This window comes from Pteropus alecto, unplaced genomic scaffold, assembly GCF_000325575.1.
Source record: "Pteropus alecto unplaced genomic scaffold, ASM32557v1 scaffold76, whole genome shotgun sequence".
Lineage (NCBI taxonomy): Eukaryota > Metazoa > Chordata > Mammalia > Chiroptera > Pteropodidae > Pteropus > Pteropus alecto.
Window position 1 is genome coordinate 15,155,346 of NW_006443138.1, and position 18,884 is coordinate 15,174,229.

Below are 18,884 nucleotides of genomic sequence, written 5' to 3' on the forward strand. Positions count from 1 at the left end.
TTGTTATACAGAGCTTCAAGGTAGAGCTAATAATGTTTTCTTATGTTCTTAAGAAAGTGATGACTTGTTATCACTCTAGGAACTTTGGGAATGGGAAGGAATGATTGTACGGAGAAACCTTTTCATAGTTTTTCTGTAATTAAAATAAATAAAAGGTATGGAAGGAGTCTCCGTCGGCTAGATGTATGTTTCCTCGTTTATCGCCAACTTCCAAATTCTTCACCACTATTTTCCTAGCCTTCACAGAAGCAGTGATTTAATCCCTATTTTCTTCTTTGTTACAAAGAGTGGTAATCTTTGGTCACCTCATCTGAAAAACAATGCCACTACTTTTTCAAATAGTTTGTTGATGTTGTATAGCAGTGTTTCTTAAACCTGTACTACAGGCATCAGGGAGGCTTGTTAAAACTCAAAATGCTCGGTTCTACCTAGTGCTTCTGATTCAGGAAGTCTGGGGTGTAGCCTCAGAATTTGCTTTTCTGATAACTTCCTAGGTAATATTAATGGGGCTGGTCTGAAGACCACATTTTGATAATCACTGTTGTAGAAAGTTGTTTTATAAACATGATGCTATTCTAAAACTAAGATGCATTTTCTGGCCCTACAAACAATAGTACTAATATTAGAAATTTTTTTTATCTTACCTAGAATGGCTAGTGTTGGAAATGAAAGGGGTTTTTTTTGGGGGGGGTACTGAAGTGAGTCAGAAAAGTACTAATTAAACATCAAAAATAATAGTCATAGTACTAGGTCATCTGCAAATCATTCTCAGTATTCATCAAGTAGCCTAATCAGACAAGTTCTTAGGATTATAGTATTTGCCTTTGTGATAACTTGCTGTGATACCTTTGTGATATCTTGCTGTTGGGAAATCTAACTACAAAAGAAAATTAAAGTCTTGTGAAACAGTAAGAAATATTATATGCCACAATAGTAGTATTCCATTCTGGGCAATGAAATCACTGGTTTCTAGGGAAACATCCAACACCAGGGAAGGACAGCCAATTACTGAAGTATTGTAACCAGTGAGATGTGTCCTGAGATGCTCTTTGCCTACATAAATATGGTCAATTTAATTGCTGAACTTCTTTAGGGCCCTTGATACCCTGAATTGTTTAAGACACAAGAAATACACCAAAACTACCCAACCACTCCTTTAGTATTGAGAGACATCTAAAACTCAAAGCAAGTTCGCCCAGATATGTGAATCAAAGCCAACACATAATTGTAGAGGTCATTAGTATTCGTATAGCTGAGAAAGAACTGTCTTTCATTTAGTGATGACAGTAGCTAGAAATTTGGTGGTTTGGAGTACCAAGTTCTGAAACTAAAATACCCTGAAGGGTAGCCCCTTTAAATAAACTTTAAACTGAACGTAAGTTCAAATAGATATACAGACAATTTAAATTATTTCTGTACAGAGCTCAAATTTTCTGTCTTGTGAGTTACTGTCAAATCCTTTATTCATTTATGTTTATTCTTTTAGGAAAATCACTATAGAATGGAACACTAAAAACCATAGAGTATTTCCTATAAAATTTTCATCATTAAATTAAATTTACAGGGATCTGCAGAAGGCAAAGCTACTAATAAGTCTTTGAATGTGCTTATTCTGAAAGTGTAGTATTAGACACACCAAAATTTAGTGGTTCTTAATCAAAGTGGCACAGACTTAGGGGCATTCAAACTTTTATATGGACTAAGCAAAATGATAGTCTATCCAGACTCACCTTTCAGTTAACACACTTAGCATGGGGACACAGATGGATGGGAAAGATGACCCTGACCCACATAAGACCCACATTCCTGTGCAAGGATAGAAGCATGATAATCAGGAAATGATGGTTGTTAGTTACAGAAAATGCATTATTGTGAAAACCAGGGGGAAAGTGCTTATGAGAGGAAGTGATTGGATTATGGGGAATGAGAGAATAAGGATAGATCATTCCTACTGAGTAAATTGCTGTGATTTATAAGAGAAAGGGTATAGTGATATCTTGGCCCATTACTGACTAGATTCATTTCACAAACAATCCTAAATCAGAATGTGACAGTTTATAGGGAGAAAAACAAAGTCTCCTAAAGATGCTTATAAGTTACTAAGCTTTTAAACTGGCATATTTTCAACTCCTGTACCTTTACTGCCATCAGCTTTCTTCATTTTGGTAGTTGACATTCATAATTACAACTTTGATTTCTGCTAAAGTGAATCTAATCATTTACTACACACTGTGATAAAAGAGATAATGCTGGATATATTTTATTATGTATTTTTGGAATTTTGGTAAATGCCAAGAGAAAGTTACCTAAAAGAAACTTGAAATTTTAATATACTTACAGGTACACTATAATATTTAAACAATACTAAAATAATGAGATGCTATTTTTATAATAGACTTGAGCATATGGTGTTTGAAATAGTTCTCTCAAAATATCTATGAGTTAAGTTACATATGTGTTTGCTTTTATTTTTTAGTTCAGATTTAAGAGTTCTTATTTCATCATATTCTAATCCTTCAAGAATACAAATTGCATATTCTAAGAGAAAATTTTTACGAAGGAGTCAATAAAAGGAACACTTTTGTAACAAAACAGGCAATTTTCTCAAGTTTACTGAAAATGCAAATGATGTTTAGAGTGGTTGTTTTTTAAAAGAAATGAAGAAAAAAACTGGGAAAGCTCAAGAACTGGCATTAAAACACAGCTCTTCAAGGGGCTAAATACCTCGCCTTTTTATAATGATTGATTAATGTATAACCCTTAAAATATTTAGTGGTACAAGTGGTTACTATGTGCCATGAATTATTTTTGAATGTCATTTTTCTCTCAAGTCTGCTTGGGGTTGCAGACACTCCGTGATGAAGGCTTTGATTGCTTGTATTAAAGGAACGATTGCAGGGTTCACATTTTACTGTGAAAGATGTAAGATTGAAGCAAGGTATCATACTGCTTTCTGAGCTGGTGTGCAGACATATTTGCAAGACTAGCCAAGGTTTTCCTTGGGAAATGGTCTTGGATCTGTCCTTAGTTGAGACGCCAAAGACTATAGAGCAGAGAAGACACAAGCATATTTTTCTGGAAATATTTTCAACCACAATCTACCATCGACATAGTCACAGAAAAAATCTTGTCAACTTTCTGAGTCACAGTAAATTCTCAGTAAGCTTTTTGTGACATCTGGGCAACAATAGTGTACCACCTTGTCTGCCTGCTAGAATGAGTTAGGTTTAAAAGTGTAGTCCCGGTCATTGAGTTGGTATACTTTATAGAGGTACGTGAATCAAATAGATTCTTGAGATAGTCTGCTCTCTTTGATCTAATTCATTTGACCCATCTTTCTGGTATGAGTTAGATACCAAGCACCAAAATCTCTAGAGGCCCCTTCTAGTTCATGACAATAAACTATGGCATTTGTCTTTTTTGTCCTTGATAACAGTTCTTACAAAGAACTTAGAATTGGTCTTAAAGGTCCTCCACAACTTGGTCCCCATTTCCTCTCTGCCTCTCATTCTGACTTACTTAACTCCAGCTTCACTGGAGTCCTTGTTATTCCTAGAGCACACCAGGCAAACTCCTGTCTCAGGGCCTTTGCACTGTCTGTCTCCTAGACCAAGAAAGTGAATCAAATAGCTTCTTGAGATAGTCTGCTCTCTTCAAATCTTTGTTTAAATGTCTTCTGCTTAGAGGCATACCCTGACCACCACATTTAGCATAGTAACTCCCATAAGCATCCCCATGCCCATTATCTTGCTTCACTGTTTGCCATGGTACATGTCATTTCCTAATATATTTTACCTGTATATTGTATATTTACCCAAATTTTTATAATATATTTACATATTTTTTTTGTCTTCCTCCCTGAAAATAGAGATTCCATGATCTCTGTCTCTTTGCTTCTCTTCTCTATCCCCAGCACCACAAAAGTGCCTAGCATGTAGTAGGCGTACAGTAACTAGCTGTTGAGTGAAGAAGAGCCATTACATACTAGAAGCTCTATTTGGATAGGTCCACATGTACTTTGATCACTTCTATGGGCTTTGTGTTTTCTTAGTGCCGAGAACATAGAAAGTTCTCAGTAAAATCTGTTGGTTGGATGAATACATAAATTTCATCTAAAAGCCAAAAGGACATTTGGGTATAAATAAAGAGAAGGGAAGCCAAAAGTATTTTCCTGTCTTATGCCATTTGAAATGTGTGGCCTGTCAGAAAATTCTTTCTCCAGCAATGGTCCTTACAGAGCTAGAAGGCAGGTTTTATGAAAACATTAGTGATCAAGGGGCCTAAAAAATTCATACTTAATATCTAACCCATTCTGTTTTATAGAGTCAAAGGTAGAACATAGGCCATTGAAACCCACAAGACATTTTTATATTTTTCAAAGCAAGTTTCTTCATGAGGAGAGTGTGTAATAATTATCAGTAATGATGTACTTGGTCCTGAAGCCCATTCACTCATTTAACATTTCAAATAACAAGATTCGGAGCTGCCGTTTGTTAAGGAGAGGTGGGCATAATATTTCTAAGAAATATCCAGTTTGAAAAGGAAAAAGTGTTGCCACTCTTGAAAATAGGGTGCATTACTCTGTGATGGTTTCCAAAAGCAATTATGCTGATGGTGGGTGACTTCTCATTACTCTCATTTGCTACGTGTAATAACCTAAATAGATTTTGCTACAATTTGAGTCAGCATTAATAAAGTTAGAAGTAATAAGACTGAGGATCTCAGGGTATGCAGATGCCATGACCTCTTCTACTATCGTCATTGGACCCAATTCTGTCGTTATTATTAGCATTTCTCAGTTCATCACATCTCTGAATCCTGGAGCATCTTTTCCTCATGTTCTCCCCTGGATTCTTCCCTGGGTCATTTGGACTAGATCTCTGAGTCAATGTTCAGAGTATTGTACAAGGGTCGGAAGAGGTACAAGTAAGAAGGATATGTTTGGTACCCCAAAAGACTTTTCCCACAGTAATATTCTTATATCTATTTGCTAGATTCCTCTATAGTGACATTTAAGTACTATTATTAAATGTTTCAATGCTACTATTAAAAAATATTTTTGTGGGTTGAATTTGCCACTAAATTCCACACATATCATCTCTTTTGAAAATATATTCCAAGTACCAATAATTCATTCATAGTTCAAAGATTGTCATTACTGTTAACATCTTAAATACCTATCTGGCATTGAAATAAACTTCTTAGCTCTCTGCAGAACATGTGAATCACTTGAACTAGATATATATGTCATATTTATATCATCTCAATTTGTATGGACTTATCTGAAATCTTTGAAAAACTCTTTTCCATTCTGATCCTCTCTTTCTAGTTCTAGTCTCATCTTCCTAATTGCAAGGTAGGCATCTCAATCCTCATGAGTTTATCAAATTCAATGAGTACAAATAAAAATTTATGATTTCCTTTTATAGTCTTATCGCTACCAAAACCAGTATCTGTTCCTTCATGTGCTATTGTGCACTCTATCAGCATTCTCTCAGTATTGATACATGAATTACCTTTTACTACTTTCTCTATCTCAGTTTGTGTGAACATCTAACCAGCTTATGAGTTCTTTTTCTTAAATTTCTAAGTGATTCTAGGATTCATATACTCCTATCAGTATCTATTGTCATTATTCTAGCTTAGGGTCATATCTCACCTGGCTTTTTGGAAATAGCCAATATGGACTTCATTGCTATCTGAGTTTTCTCAAAACCCCTAGTGACATCCTGTTGTTTAAAGCATGAACTTCAAACTTTTAACATACTAATCAAGTGCTCCCTAACTTAGTTCCCAAATTACTATTTGAATCTTGTTCCCTACTGTATTCATACTAAGAATACAATAGTATTCCTAGTCTCTCCATGATATTTCTATTTCCTGAATATGGGGATTCTGAATCTTTTCTGTACCATGGATTTCTTTGGCAGTCTGGTGCAGTGCTTGGCCCCCTTCCTAGAGTAACATTTTTGAATGTATAAGATAATAAACTTAAGATTACCAAAGAAAACAATTCTCCAGTAATAAAATTCTGTCTGTTGACCCTGTTGTTTATGTCTTTGTGGCTTTGCTTATGATCCTCTTCCCACAGAAGTGCCCCTAAACCTACTTTTCTGATTATTGAAATCCTTCTCATCTTTCAAAGCCTATTCAATTCCCATCTCCTCTGTGCAACTTTACCTTCACTCCCTGCTCCATCGGTATTCACTGCTTTGCCCTTTGCCCTCTCGTAGATTATTTGTATTTTCAATTAGTCCTTATCTTTACTTTGCGTATTATTATAATATATTGTATTTATTGACAGTGATGGGCCAAACACTAAACTAGCCAATTTCACATTTTATGTCTTCATATTTCTTTTTAAAACACTATGAAATATGCATATCAGGAAGAAACTGAGGTCCAGAAGTTTTGTTGTTTGACCAAGATCACACAACTTTCTCCTTTTATAAATTATTTGAAGAAAGGAATATTTTATCTTCCTCTGTATACAGTCTCAGGATCTATGGAATAATATTTGTCTAGTAATCTTTGCTTATCTTGATTTAAAACATAGAAATACTGGAAAATACATATATATTATATATATGACAGAGACGTATGTAATAGTGTTCCTAGGTCAGTGTCTATGCCAGTTAACTGTGACTAAATGCTAATTAACATTATATAAATCCTTCTAATACCTAGTGGCTTCACAAATTGAAAGCTTACACAATGGTTTTCATTAGTCAATTTTTAAAAATATTATCTCGTTTTGTACTCATGAAAAAACAATAATAAAAGTTGAACAAATTGAAGAATTTGTAATCATAATGAATCCAAGAAATGTTTACATTTGTAATAAGATCAGTTGTATAACATATTTTCTATGCTACCCTCTCAGTGAAAAAAATAAAACCAAACCAATTTGCATTCATATGTTGATATATTTCGAGTCTAATTCTCTTGCACAAGTTTCACTTTTCTGTAGTCAAATGTTTTGCAAGTTTTCTTAAAACAGCATTGTTAGACTATTTTAGAATGAAAAAAGATTCATTTTAGCAATAGTAATGCTTTATTTGCAAAATATTATTTTGAGTTTAAAAATCACATATTTATAACTATTAATTTTTCATGTGGAAGTTCTATATGGATAGTAATTATTTGGAAAGGAATTACATCTTTTGATCTTCCAACACCTTTAACATGCTGTGAACTACAAATTAATGTGTAATTAATTCATATGGCTATCCATTTTTCATAATCTTTTCTATTATTGTACTATAGCAAGTATTAACTCAAATGTAGATGGATAATTGATTTTCTATTTTTACAGCTCCAGATGGTCCTCCCGAAAATGTGTATGTAGTGGCAACATCACCTTTTAGCATCAACATCAGCTGGAGTGAACCTGCTACCCTTACTGGACCAACATTCTATCTGATAGACATCAAATCAGTAAGGCTTGTCTTACCTTCTGCAAAAGGCAGTATGTGGCATGGTTAAGAATACAAGTTTTGGAGCCAGATTATTTGCATTTTGATTCTAGCTCTATTAGACCTTAGACAACTTACTTAACCTGTCTGTGTTTCGGTGTCCACACCTGTAAAATAAAGATTAATAATAGATAATAGTACCAAGGGTACAGAGATTTGGGGACAATTAAATCAGTTATTATGCACTCAATAAATACAACTAAATCAGTTAGTAAGCACTCAATAAATACAAAGTATTATTATCATGATTATTATATATTGATCCTTAGGGTGTAGATCAATTTAAACAAGTGGTTAAATTGATAATAAAACATTGGTTTAAAAATACAATAACAAAGGACTCATAATACAAAGTAAGAAGGGAGAAGGGCATTGGGGAAATATATCCCAAATAAATAACATCAGAGCTTATCATTATCTCTTCCTTTGCATTATCTCATCACATTTTATCTAACATTTTGATGTAAATATTACTATCTTCATTTTACATAAAGGGGAATTGAGGTACAGACATGATAAATAATTTTTCACATATCTGAGACCTGGCTAAGACAAGTAGACAGTGATGTGATAGGAAAAAGGAAAAGCCATTTAATAGCAAATAAAATTTCCCAAATTAAAACATATGCTCACCAAAACCACTTTGGATCAAAGATAGCAAGAATTCAAATGGATTCTAGCACTTCACAGTTTCCCTGAGATTCTTGGAACTGAGTAGTCATTTAGTTCCTTCCTTCTTTCATTCATTAGACACAAATTTTTAAGTACGTCCAACACACCAGCATTATTCTAGTAGCTGGATACGTAGAACCGAACAAGTCTGATGTCGTCACTATCGTCTTTATAGAACTTATCTACAGCTCATTCATAAATACATAACTATCTACATTCAAAAATCATTGGCTCCTGAGGCCCAGGAAGAAGAACATATGTCATTGAATTTAAGACTCATGGTGCAGCCTGGACTTTACCAAATGCTAGCCACAAGGACATAAAAGTCTTCCCTTATAAGATTCAAATTAAATAAAACTGACCACTTAAATAAAAATATATGAGTGCAGATATCATTCTGATTGATTCTACTGGAAATTCATTCTGTAGTCATTTGTTCATTGTTTCCTTTATTTTTTTCAAAATAAATATTTAGTGAGCAGCCTCTGTTTACCAAAATAAGGATGGAAACAAAGTTGTGCTCTCAAGTAGCTCCCACTCTAGTGGGAGACACTAGAATATAAATAGCTAATTATAGAGAGTGTGAGGTATGCAGTTTTGGTTGGTTGATTGGTTGGTTGGTTGGTTGGTTGGTTTGAAATGTACACTAACAAAATAATTAATGTTCCTGTTGTGGGGGACGTAAGATACAGAGGAGACTTAAATTTGTTCTGAGACTCCAGGAATGAATAGGGTATACCAGTGGGGAAAGGTGGAGGTGGGGCAGGAAAAGGAGAGAAACTAGAACCAATCTAATTACTGATATTATATATAAAACCACCACACTTCAAAAACAAATTTAAAAATGTTTTATAATAATAGATCATCAAATATAATATAAGCAAACAACTTTGGAATTGATTGAAGGGAAATGGTGAGCCAAAAAGTCTGAACTGTCAGTCCTAGGTGAGTGGACAAACAATGGTTAACAATAACAAAGACAGAATAGGTTTAGTGAAGAAAGAAAATAAATTTTGTACATGTTATATTTAAAGACCTAGCATTCTTTCGGGGTTTTATTAAGAACATTTTTAAGATACAGTAGACCACATGCATGCCACATTGTATTTTTACTTCTCAACATTTATTATTCATTGTTTTTATGGAAGGCACTGGAATAATTTAATTTTTTCTTTATGATATCATGCCCAGTGAACTTACGTTAGTGTAGAGAGTGCCGGACTCCTGAAACACCTAAGTACAAATCCTATTTAGGTACTGAGTAGCTATGGAATCTTGAGGAATTCACTTCAATTCTATAATCAGAGATCAAGCAGCTATAGTACATAGTCAGACAATTAACATAAATGGGTAGTGAAAATGAAGCCAACTGGGTGGGGCAATAATGAAGACCTATGCTCCATCATAGGAGTTAACTATCACTCTTTATAATTGTTACACAGCATGAATATAAGCATAGTCTTAAAGAAAATTTTAAAAGCCAGATTCTATGTGATATTTAAATGTTGACAATTAATTAAATACACACGCACTCACTAGTTGTGAATAGAACAATTGAATTTCTATGCTAATTTATTTTTCTGCCATTTTAGAGAGTGGAACATCTCCTTCCACTGCTCTGTCTAAAGGTGGGAACAATCTATTTGACTTCTTGCAATGCCAATATTATTTATCAGCTTCTTGCTATGTTTCTCATAGCAACATCTTTAAGTTGAAAAACACTCTCAGAAAAGAGCATTTGAAGAACATACTGAACAAAAAAAAATCTTTCAAAGTTACGAGAAACGTTCAAGTTGAAAATGAACATAATATTTTGAATAGTGTTTATAACCTGTTTTAGAGGGTTTCAAGTCAAGTACCTGAAACTATCATGCAGAAAATTTCAAATTTTCTGATGTTCATTTCAGAAAAAGCCCTTCCATTTAGTGCTAGAAACTTTAGCTACGTTTAGTCTCTACAGTGAATAGGCCAGACTCTCCATCAAAGACATATCATGTTTAAATAAATTATACAACTATATTTAGTACACCTAATGACACTTATTTGTGCATAATTAGTAATTATTACATTCACAATTGAGTCCTCATCCAATACCATTCATAGTAATAGGTCAGAGGTTTTTCAAACTGCGTTCATGACTGGAATTTTAAAATGAATTGGAATAAAATTTAAAAGAGCAGAAAATATCACAGTGCATTTCAGAAAGAAGTTGTATTTCTGAAAATCATTTTTGAGTTGTAAGTAAGTATATATATGAGTGTATATACGTACATACATATATCCTGAATTATCTAATTATATTACTAATGTGTTTCCTTTTCGTGGTTCATAGTAAAAAACAAACAAACCAACCAACCAAAATCTAAAATCTCCATGCCAGTTATTTCAGATCTATTTTTTCTAAATCTCAACAAAACACTGTAAATAGATATTATCACCCCAATTTTACATACACAGAAATTAAGACACAGAGAACATAAGTAACTTGCCAAATGCTACGGGAACTATTAAGTGAACCAAATAGTGTTTCATTGACTTCTGATTCTTGCTTGATTTTGATGATTTTTAATGGGTTGGTTAATTGTGGTTGGTTCATTGTTTTGGTTTTTCCTTTTACTTTCAGTTGTTGAAATAATTGCTAATAAGTAAACTATTAAAGTAGCACTTTAGATTTCCCAGGACAATCTGATTGAAAAAAAAAAATGCAGTTGACCTTGAACAACAGTGAGGTTAGGGGCACTGACCCTGCACAGTTGAAAATCTGTGTATAACTTCTGACTCCCCTAAAACTTGAGTTGTCTCTCAGTATTTGAAGGGGACTGGTTCCAGGAGCTCCCACAGATACCAAAATTCACAGATGCTCAAATCTCCTTTATAAAATGATGTAGATCAACATATACAGTTGGCCCAATGCATCTGTGGATTCCCAACAGTGGATTGAAAACAGTACAGGTATTTGTTGAAAAAACGTCAGTATCTGAGTGGATCTGCATAGTTCAAACCTGTCTTGTTCAAGGGTCAATTGTACTTTAAATCTTGACTTGATAAATAAGCCCACGTGGCTTTAAATTATTATATTTTAGCGATTTGATTTGTGTCTCATATGCTGCTTCCTTTAATTGTTAGCTATTTTTTTTCCTGTAGGTAGATAGTGATGAATTTAATATTTCCTTAATCAAGTCAAATGAAGAAAACAAAACCATAGAAATTAAAGATTTAAAAATCTTCACAAGGTATTCTGTGGTGATCACTGCATTTACTGGAAACATTAGTGCTGCATATGTGGAAGGAAAGTCGAGTGCTGAAGTGATTGTTACTACTTTAGAATCAGGTAAGGTATATTTTTCATCTGCTAAAAATTGAGAGTTAGATGTCTTTCTTACAGTTTCTCACATCCCACTGTAAAAAAGAGTATATGTATTATGAGAAGTTCGTAAAGCATATAAATATAAAATTCAATGACTCGCTGTGATTGACAAAAGTTTAGCTTTCTATTTCTTAGGAAAAGTGGAATTCTGTAGAATAATCAATCCTTGTAAATACAAAAACAAATTACTTCATAATAAACCCAATTGTCCTTTTTTTGTATTTATTTAAACAGTAAATATTTCAGAAATTGTTACCTTCCCTAAGAGATGATTTTTCCAATTATCTATAGCCAATAATGCTTCACCTAAAACTCCATTTTAATTATTTCTGTCTCATGATGGAAGTGTACATAAAAATGATAATACTCTATTATTAAATAATCTGGAATTCAAAATTAGAACCCAGGTCATGTTTACCATATCTGTTTTCTTCACTTAATTAAGTGACATGTTTTATTATATAATCTATTTGATAAATGCCAGAATCCATACAGATTTCCTCAAGTTCCTATGAACAGGGCCTGAATGAATAATAAGATTTTAACCAATAAAAATTACGTGTGGAAAATCAACTTCCCAGAACTCGCTTGCCCCATCCTCCTTCAGACTCCTGATGTTCTTTGCCATCAGATATATCTTTGGAAAAAACACATGAAGGGATGTGTTGCTATAGTTTATTTGTTACTATCTGTAAGGTAATTATTGGAAATAAAAATATTTTCTAGTTAGTCCTTTCATTATGTTACATACTGTATTGTCTATAAAGTTATGGCTCTAAATTGAAAGGTACATCTTATTCTTAGCACTCTAAAATTCCACGTTTCCATTTTGCTGTCACATATATCCCAGGTATCTATTTTCTTATACTTTTTTCACTTCTCCTTCATCTTACCTATCTGTGAGAAAAGATCCTACCAAACTCGGTCACATTCATGCCATAAAGCGCTGATTGCAAATATTAATGTGCTACCTCTCTAAAGGGTATCGAAGTTTAATACTTTTTTACTAAACTTTTAAAAGTAGAATTTTAAAAGTAGAATTCTAGATATAAAGGCAAAAATATTTGGAGTATAAGAAGTTCTTTCTAACATTCAGAGAATTCTTTCACTCATCTAACTTTAAACCTAATCTTATTTTTGAGAAATATCTCTTGTACAAAGAAGATATATAGTATTTCTTATGTGTCCTAAAAAATGTGAAACAGCTGATTTGAAAATGTGTTTTGAACTAATCTAACCTTTATTTTAGCTATGCATTTTCCACTTATAATGTGATATTTGACACAATAACATCTGATTCTCTTTTTTTTCAGTTATTTACTTATTTTTTGCTTGCTATGGGGCACTATCTCTAAAGATGTCTAAAGATGTCTAAAGAAAATAAAGCTTAAGTATCTGAACTCTTAATAGTCAAATATTAACAGCTTTCTTCATGGAGATTCTTAACTTAAAATGGAGGAATATATCCATTTCAATTTGATCAAAATAGAGGCATTCATTCAATCAGTCATTTATATAAAGAACACTAATTATGTAGTACAGCAAGAACTAGTTTCTATATTCATAAACTAATTTTATCCTTATGTATATCATTTTCTTTCACAATAATTTGTTGATACTTAGCTAGTATGTTAGTTATATATTGAAAAATAAACTGGAACATCTAGATTGTATAAAGAACTCTCAAAACTCAACATTTTAAAAATCCAATTAGAAAATTGATGAAAGACATGAACAGACATTTCACTAAAGAGAAGATATGATTGGTAATATAGTTTAATAATTTGGTAATATAGCTTTTCAGCATCATCGACTATTTGGAAAACGCAAATTAAAACCACAATGAGATATCACTATGCATCTACTAGAACAGATAAAATAATTTTTAAAATAGTGATAATACCAAAAGCTGGCAAACATGTAGAAAATTGGATTTCTTGTACATAGCTCATGGGAATGTAAAGGGTAGAGTTACACTGGAAAATAGTTTGATAATCTTTTATGAAATGAAACATGTACTTACTACATGAACCAGTAATAACACTCTTGGGTGTTTACCACAGAAAATTGAAAACTTATGTTCATGCAAACATCTCTATGTAATGTTAATAGCAGATTTATTAGTAATAACTAAGAAAATTTCGAAACAACCCAAATGTTTTTCAGTGATTAAACAAATTCTGATATATCCATAAAATGGAACACTACTCAGAAATTTGAAACAAAGCATGCTCTATTGATATATGCAACAACTGGTAAACTTTAAGGTCATTATGTTATCGTCTTTCTCAAAATGACAAAACTAGGGAGATGGAGAATGACTAGAATGGAATTGGATGTTTTAGGGTGGGATGGAGTCCAAAAACAAGGGGATAGAAGGAGGAAGTTCCTTCATGGTGATGGGACAGTTTTGTATTTTGTTTCTGGTGATAGGTACAGGAATCTATATGTGGGATTAAATTGCATAGAACTATACACACATACAGGAAAGCATGAAAAAATGGTGAAATGTCAATAAGGTCTGTACGCAAGTTAACAGTATTATACCAATGTCAGTTTCCAGGTTTGATATTAAACTATAGCCATTTAAGATGTCACCACAGGGGAAAACTAAGGGAAGTTTACATAGGACCATATGTATGATTTTTGCAACTTTCTGTGAGTCTATATTACTTTTAAGTTTAAATACTCATAGAAATGCATTCTGTAAAAATTAATGTGTATAAAAAATAAATAAATAAATAATAAATATTCACATGAACTGATCACTATTATGGTTCCTGTGACCTATAGATGTCAATGATTCTACAATACATCAGCCATTTTGCTAGTTTTCATAATTTATATGGCTTAAATAATATATGAATACTCTTCATAAATAAAATTTTAAAGCAAATACATTTTATATGGAGATCAAAAAAACAATGTTTTTCAATTTAATTACTAAATATTTCATTTTAGTCCCTAAGGATCCACCTAACAACATGACATTTCAGAAGATACCAGATGAAGTTACAAAGTTTCAGTTAACATTCCTTCCTCCTTCTCAACCCAATGGAAATATACAAGTATATCAAGCTTTGGTTTATCAAGAAGATGATCCTACTGCTGTCCAGATTCACAACCTCAGTATTATCCAGAAAACTGACACAGCCGTCATTGCAATGTTAGAAGGACTAAAAGGTGGACACACATATAATATCAGTGTAAGCATTCGTAACTTTTAATTACTCACCTATTTTACAAAGTCAATTTACAAACTCAGCATTCAAAAATACTACAGTTTATGTACACACTACATTTTTTGTATCTTTTTGTAAGATCGTTTAAGACATGCCAACAGAAAATAGATTTAGAGAAAATTGCCGATTTCCTACCATAATACAGCATGTCCTATGAAAATATGTAGATAACAAAAATGTTTGTACAGCTATAGTAGAAATACAGAAATAAAGTAGAGGAGAAAGAAAATGCATATTAAAAGTAAAACAGCAGTGATATATAAAGATATGATTCTGAAAAGGAATATTATTTATGTGTGATTATAAATGGAAAATGGAAAAGAAAATTTCAAAGGCAAAGGGCAGAAATAACTATTTACATAATTGAAATTCACATGTATTTCACATAACTATTACTAAAAGCTAATAGCGTTTTATATCTTGATTCCAAATTATCCATTTTGGAAAGTAAATATTTATATGAGTTCATATGTATACATACAATAATCCTTTGACTATTTTTGTAGCATATCATAGAATTTTCAAAGAGAATTATATAATTCAGAAAATCATCTTTTAAGCAACATTAAATTCATCCTAAAACTTCAAGATGCTTAGTAACTAATCCTCCTACCGATTCTTTACAATTGTCGGAACATTATAAATGATTTGTGTACATATGTATATTCTTTTCTTTCCTTACTCACTCTATATCTTATTATATAATCTGTCTTGCTATGATTCTTGTTGCACTTACCATTAAATGGACCACCACTGTGAAAGATCTATTACAAGGAGGGTGATGGTTAAAAGAATGATCTGAGTTGGGTCCAAATCCTAGCTCTACTATTTTCTGTGTCTGGTCAATTTCTTCAAATCTGTACCTTAGTTTCCTTATCTGAAAAATTAGTAATAGGAGTAATAATTTATTTTAGGATTTTTGTGAGGATTAACGATTTAAGTGATGGTAAATAGTACATGCACTATCAATTTTTCTTATTGTGAATAAGAGAAAAAAATAGGAAGTAAAACAAAGCACAACTAATTCATAATTTAAAAAACAAGATATAAATTCTCTGTTCACAGGAACAACTTACAGCATCCTCAACTCCTGATAGTTTATTAGAAATGTATAACTTTAGCACCTATCATAATCTGCTTAATCAAAATCTGCATATCTTCATTTAACAGAGTTTGCAAGTGACTTCAATGCAATATAAGCAGCACTGCCTAAATCTTCATTTATTATCTCACTCAAATGTTAGGTTGTATCATAGAGAAATAAAAATAATGAAGTATACCATAATATCACTTTTCATTTAGTATATTTTCTTTCTTATATTTACAAACTTCAATAAATATTTTCTTCAGATATATTTTAATCATATTTTTTGAGCTTGCTTTATTTACCATACCTATCACATTATATATATATATCTCATTATAATTTTAATTCAATAAAAATATCTGTAGTATGGAGTGTGGGCCACGAATATATACACAAATAAATTAATTCCGATAAACATATTATGTTCTGAACTTTTTTTTATCAAGTATAATGAAAGTGGCCAAGACCATAGTCTTTGTTTTATATAATAAGCAAGGTAAAGTGAATAAAAGAAGATTCTGTGTCTACAACTTCTTAAGCTCAAAGTTAATTGAAAGGGTTCACATTTGTGTAAATCACCCTCTGTATATACAAGTAGAAATGCTTTATGTGTATATGCTGCATTATGCAGGTTACAGCATCAGATACTTTGGGGCAGGGGTGAAGAAGGGCATAAAGGGCAACTTTCAGAGGGGATGATTTAATACAGGAAAACTGGGAAGCTGAAGGAATAGGGTTTCATCTCAGAGAAGGAAAGAAGAGGATCTTGAATATGGATTTAAAGAAAGCAAGAGTTACCTAGCTACAGAGAGGAGGAACAGATGTTAAATTAGACGAAGAGAGAGTGTAGACTACTGGCTTTTCTTTTCTATTCCTCCTACGGGTTCAAATTGAAGACGCAACCCTTTCCTGGTCTCTGTGATCAGGCTATTTAGGTCACTCATCCTTTGTTCTCAGGGACTGGCAACATAAGATCTGTTTTAAGCATTACTTTACTGTAAATGTTCTTCCTCCATGTATTATATGCATTTAAGTGAGTGTATGAAAAATATAATAGGCTACATGCAATTGTTCTTAAAAGTGAAATCATTTTTAAACTACGTATAACCATAATCAGTCATGTATACACATAAGCGATAATTTGAAAATAGTAACAAGACATTTCTTTATTTTAGGTTTATGCAATCAATAGTGCTGGTGCAGGGCCAAAGGTTCAGATGAGAATAACCATGGATATTAAAGGTACAAACACGAGCTGCCTTTCCACAAATGCTGTTGTTTTAATCAAACAATAATTATAATTTGAATTCCATATTAGACTTAAGGATGTAGCCAGGCTTTTAAATGATGCATATATGTATAATAAGCATATTTAAGTAATAATGTATGCTTATTAAGTTATAATTAAAATGTCTAAATAATGATGCAAATTAGCACATTAAGTAAAGAGAATGCCCAACTGCTATTTTTCTTACATTTCTTTTCCTCTAAATTTAAACTTTTCTGAGACAAATTTTACAGTCTTTTATTTTGCTTTTTAATTTTATTGAAAACAAAACTCATTCTTTAAATTATTTATGACTAGAAGTTGACTAGTTCTTATTAGACTCCTTGACTGACATTTATTTATATTGAAAGTCAGATTCTTTTTAGTTAATCAGATAGTGTTTACTGAACTACCACAGATTCAACTTTATGATTCTGACTATAAAGTAGATCCATCAATTCATTATTCTGACAGGTAGTTTTCATAGCAAATATAACAAAAATTTGGAGTCCATCACCCCCTCAAATCCTAAAAAGATATTTAAGAGGAATTTAGGGCCATTCAGTCATTCAGGTTACCTTCTCTGCCTGAGACGGAAAACATGCATGTGATTGTGCCATCTCTCTAAAAATCTATGTAAAACCTGCAGAGAAATAATTAATTAATTAATTAATTAATAAGTTGTGGACTTTAATAGAATTTCGCCACATGACACTTCTTGTTTTAAAGCAAAAAGTAACTTTTCTCAGTCTTTGGTAAGGACAGCAGAGCCCAGTGATTATAAGAAAAAGGTAAAGGGGGTCATATACATGGTGACAGATTTGGCTTGGATGGTGAACACACAATGCAATATACAGATGATGTATTATGGAATTGTATGCTTGAAACCTATGTAATTTTATTAACATCACCCTAATAAATCTAATAAAAAATAAACAAAAGTGCTGGCTCTGGGCTGAGTCTAGCGTCAAACTGCTGAGATCAAATCCTGGATTGGCCACGTGATATTTGTTTGACTTTGGGCAAATTTCTTAACCTCTCTAAGCCTATATAGTAGAGATAATATTAATTCCTACCTCATAGATTATTGTGAGGATTAAAAGATATAATCTTTGAAAAACCCTAGGCTGGTGCCTAGAAACTAGTACTATCAAGAATAAGAAATATTTATTGTAAGGTAATGCTGATAAATTTTATCTTTTTATCAATCAGTAGTTTATATAATTGCAATACTATTTTGTTTTTAATTATTTGTTTTTAATTGATAAATTATGTACTTAGAATATATAAATATGTAAAGTCTTAAAAAATATCAGCAATTTTATACAATGACTTCATAAAGAAAAGCCTGCATTATATCATCTTAATCTCTTTTTGTTATTTGGTGGCGGACATGTAGGTATGGAGGAACAATAAATACATTATATTAATTCTTTAGTAATACTTCTCATTTCAGATGCTTTGGTCATACCAGGCAAAGATGAATAATTCTGACTTTCCTCTTTTCAGAAGGCAGATAGACTCATGACCAGTTATCTAGAGAAGGTATTTAAGTAACGGTGGCAGTAGTGAGGTCCTAGAGAAATTAATTTTTCTCCAATAATATGAATAATTTTATTAGTAACATGGAGTCTCATTAAATTTACATTTGACAAACAACATCGAGTTGGATAGTCATGTCCAATACCAGATTCTTCTAACTGGAAACCTTTTCTTGGAGACTCCCTAGCAGCCTAGCTGAGAGCACCTCAGAACTCCCTGAAACCTGAGGCTC

At 32.3% G+C, this 18,884-nt stretch overlaps 1 protein-coding gene across 1 annotated transcript in view; it reads left to right on the forward strand.

Moving 5' to 3' along the window:
* Nucleotides 1-18,884, forward strand: part of PTPRQ (protein tyrosine phosphatase, receptor type Q) — a 214,476-nt gene that overhangs the window by 143,564 nt on the left and 52,028 nt on the right. Inside the window, 4 exon segments of the mRNA XM_025040984.1 lie at nt 7,316-7,437; nt 11,292-11,478; nt 14,476-14,720; nt 17,019-17,085. Coding sequence (XP_024896752.1) covers nt 7,316-7,437; nt 11,292-11,478; nt 14,476-14,720; nt 17,019-17,085 — 621 coding nt within the window.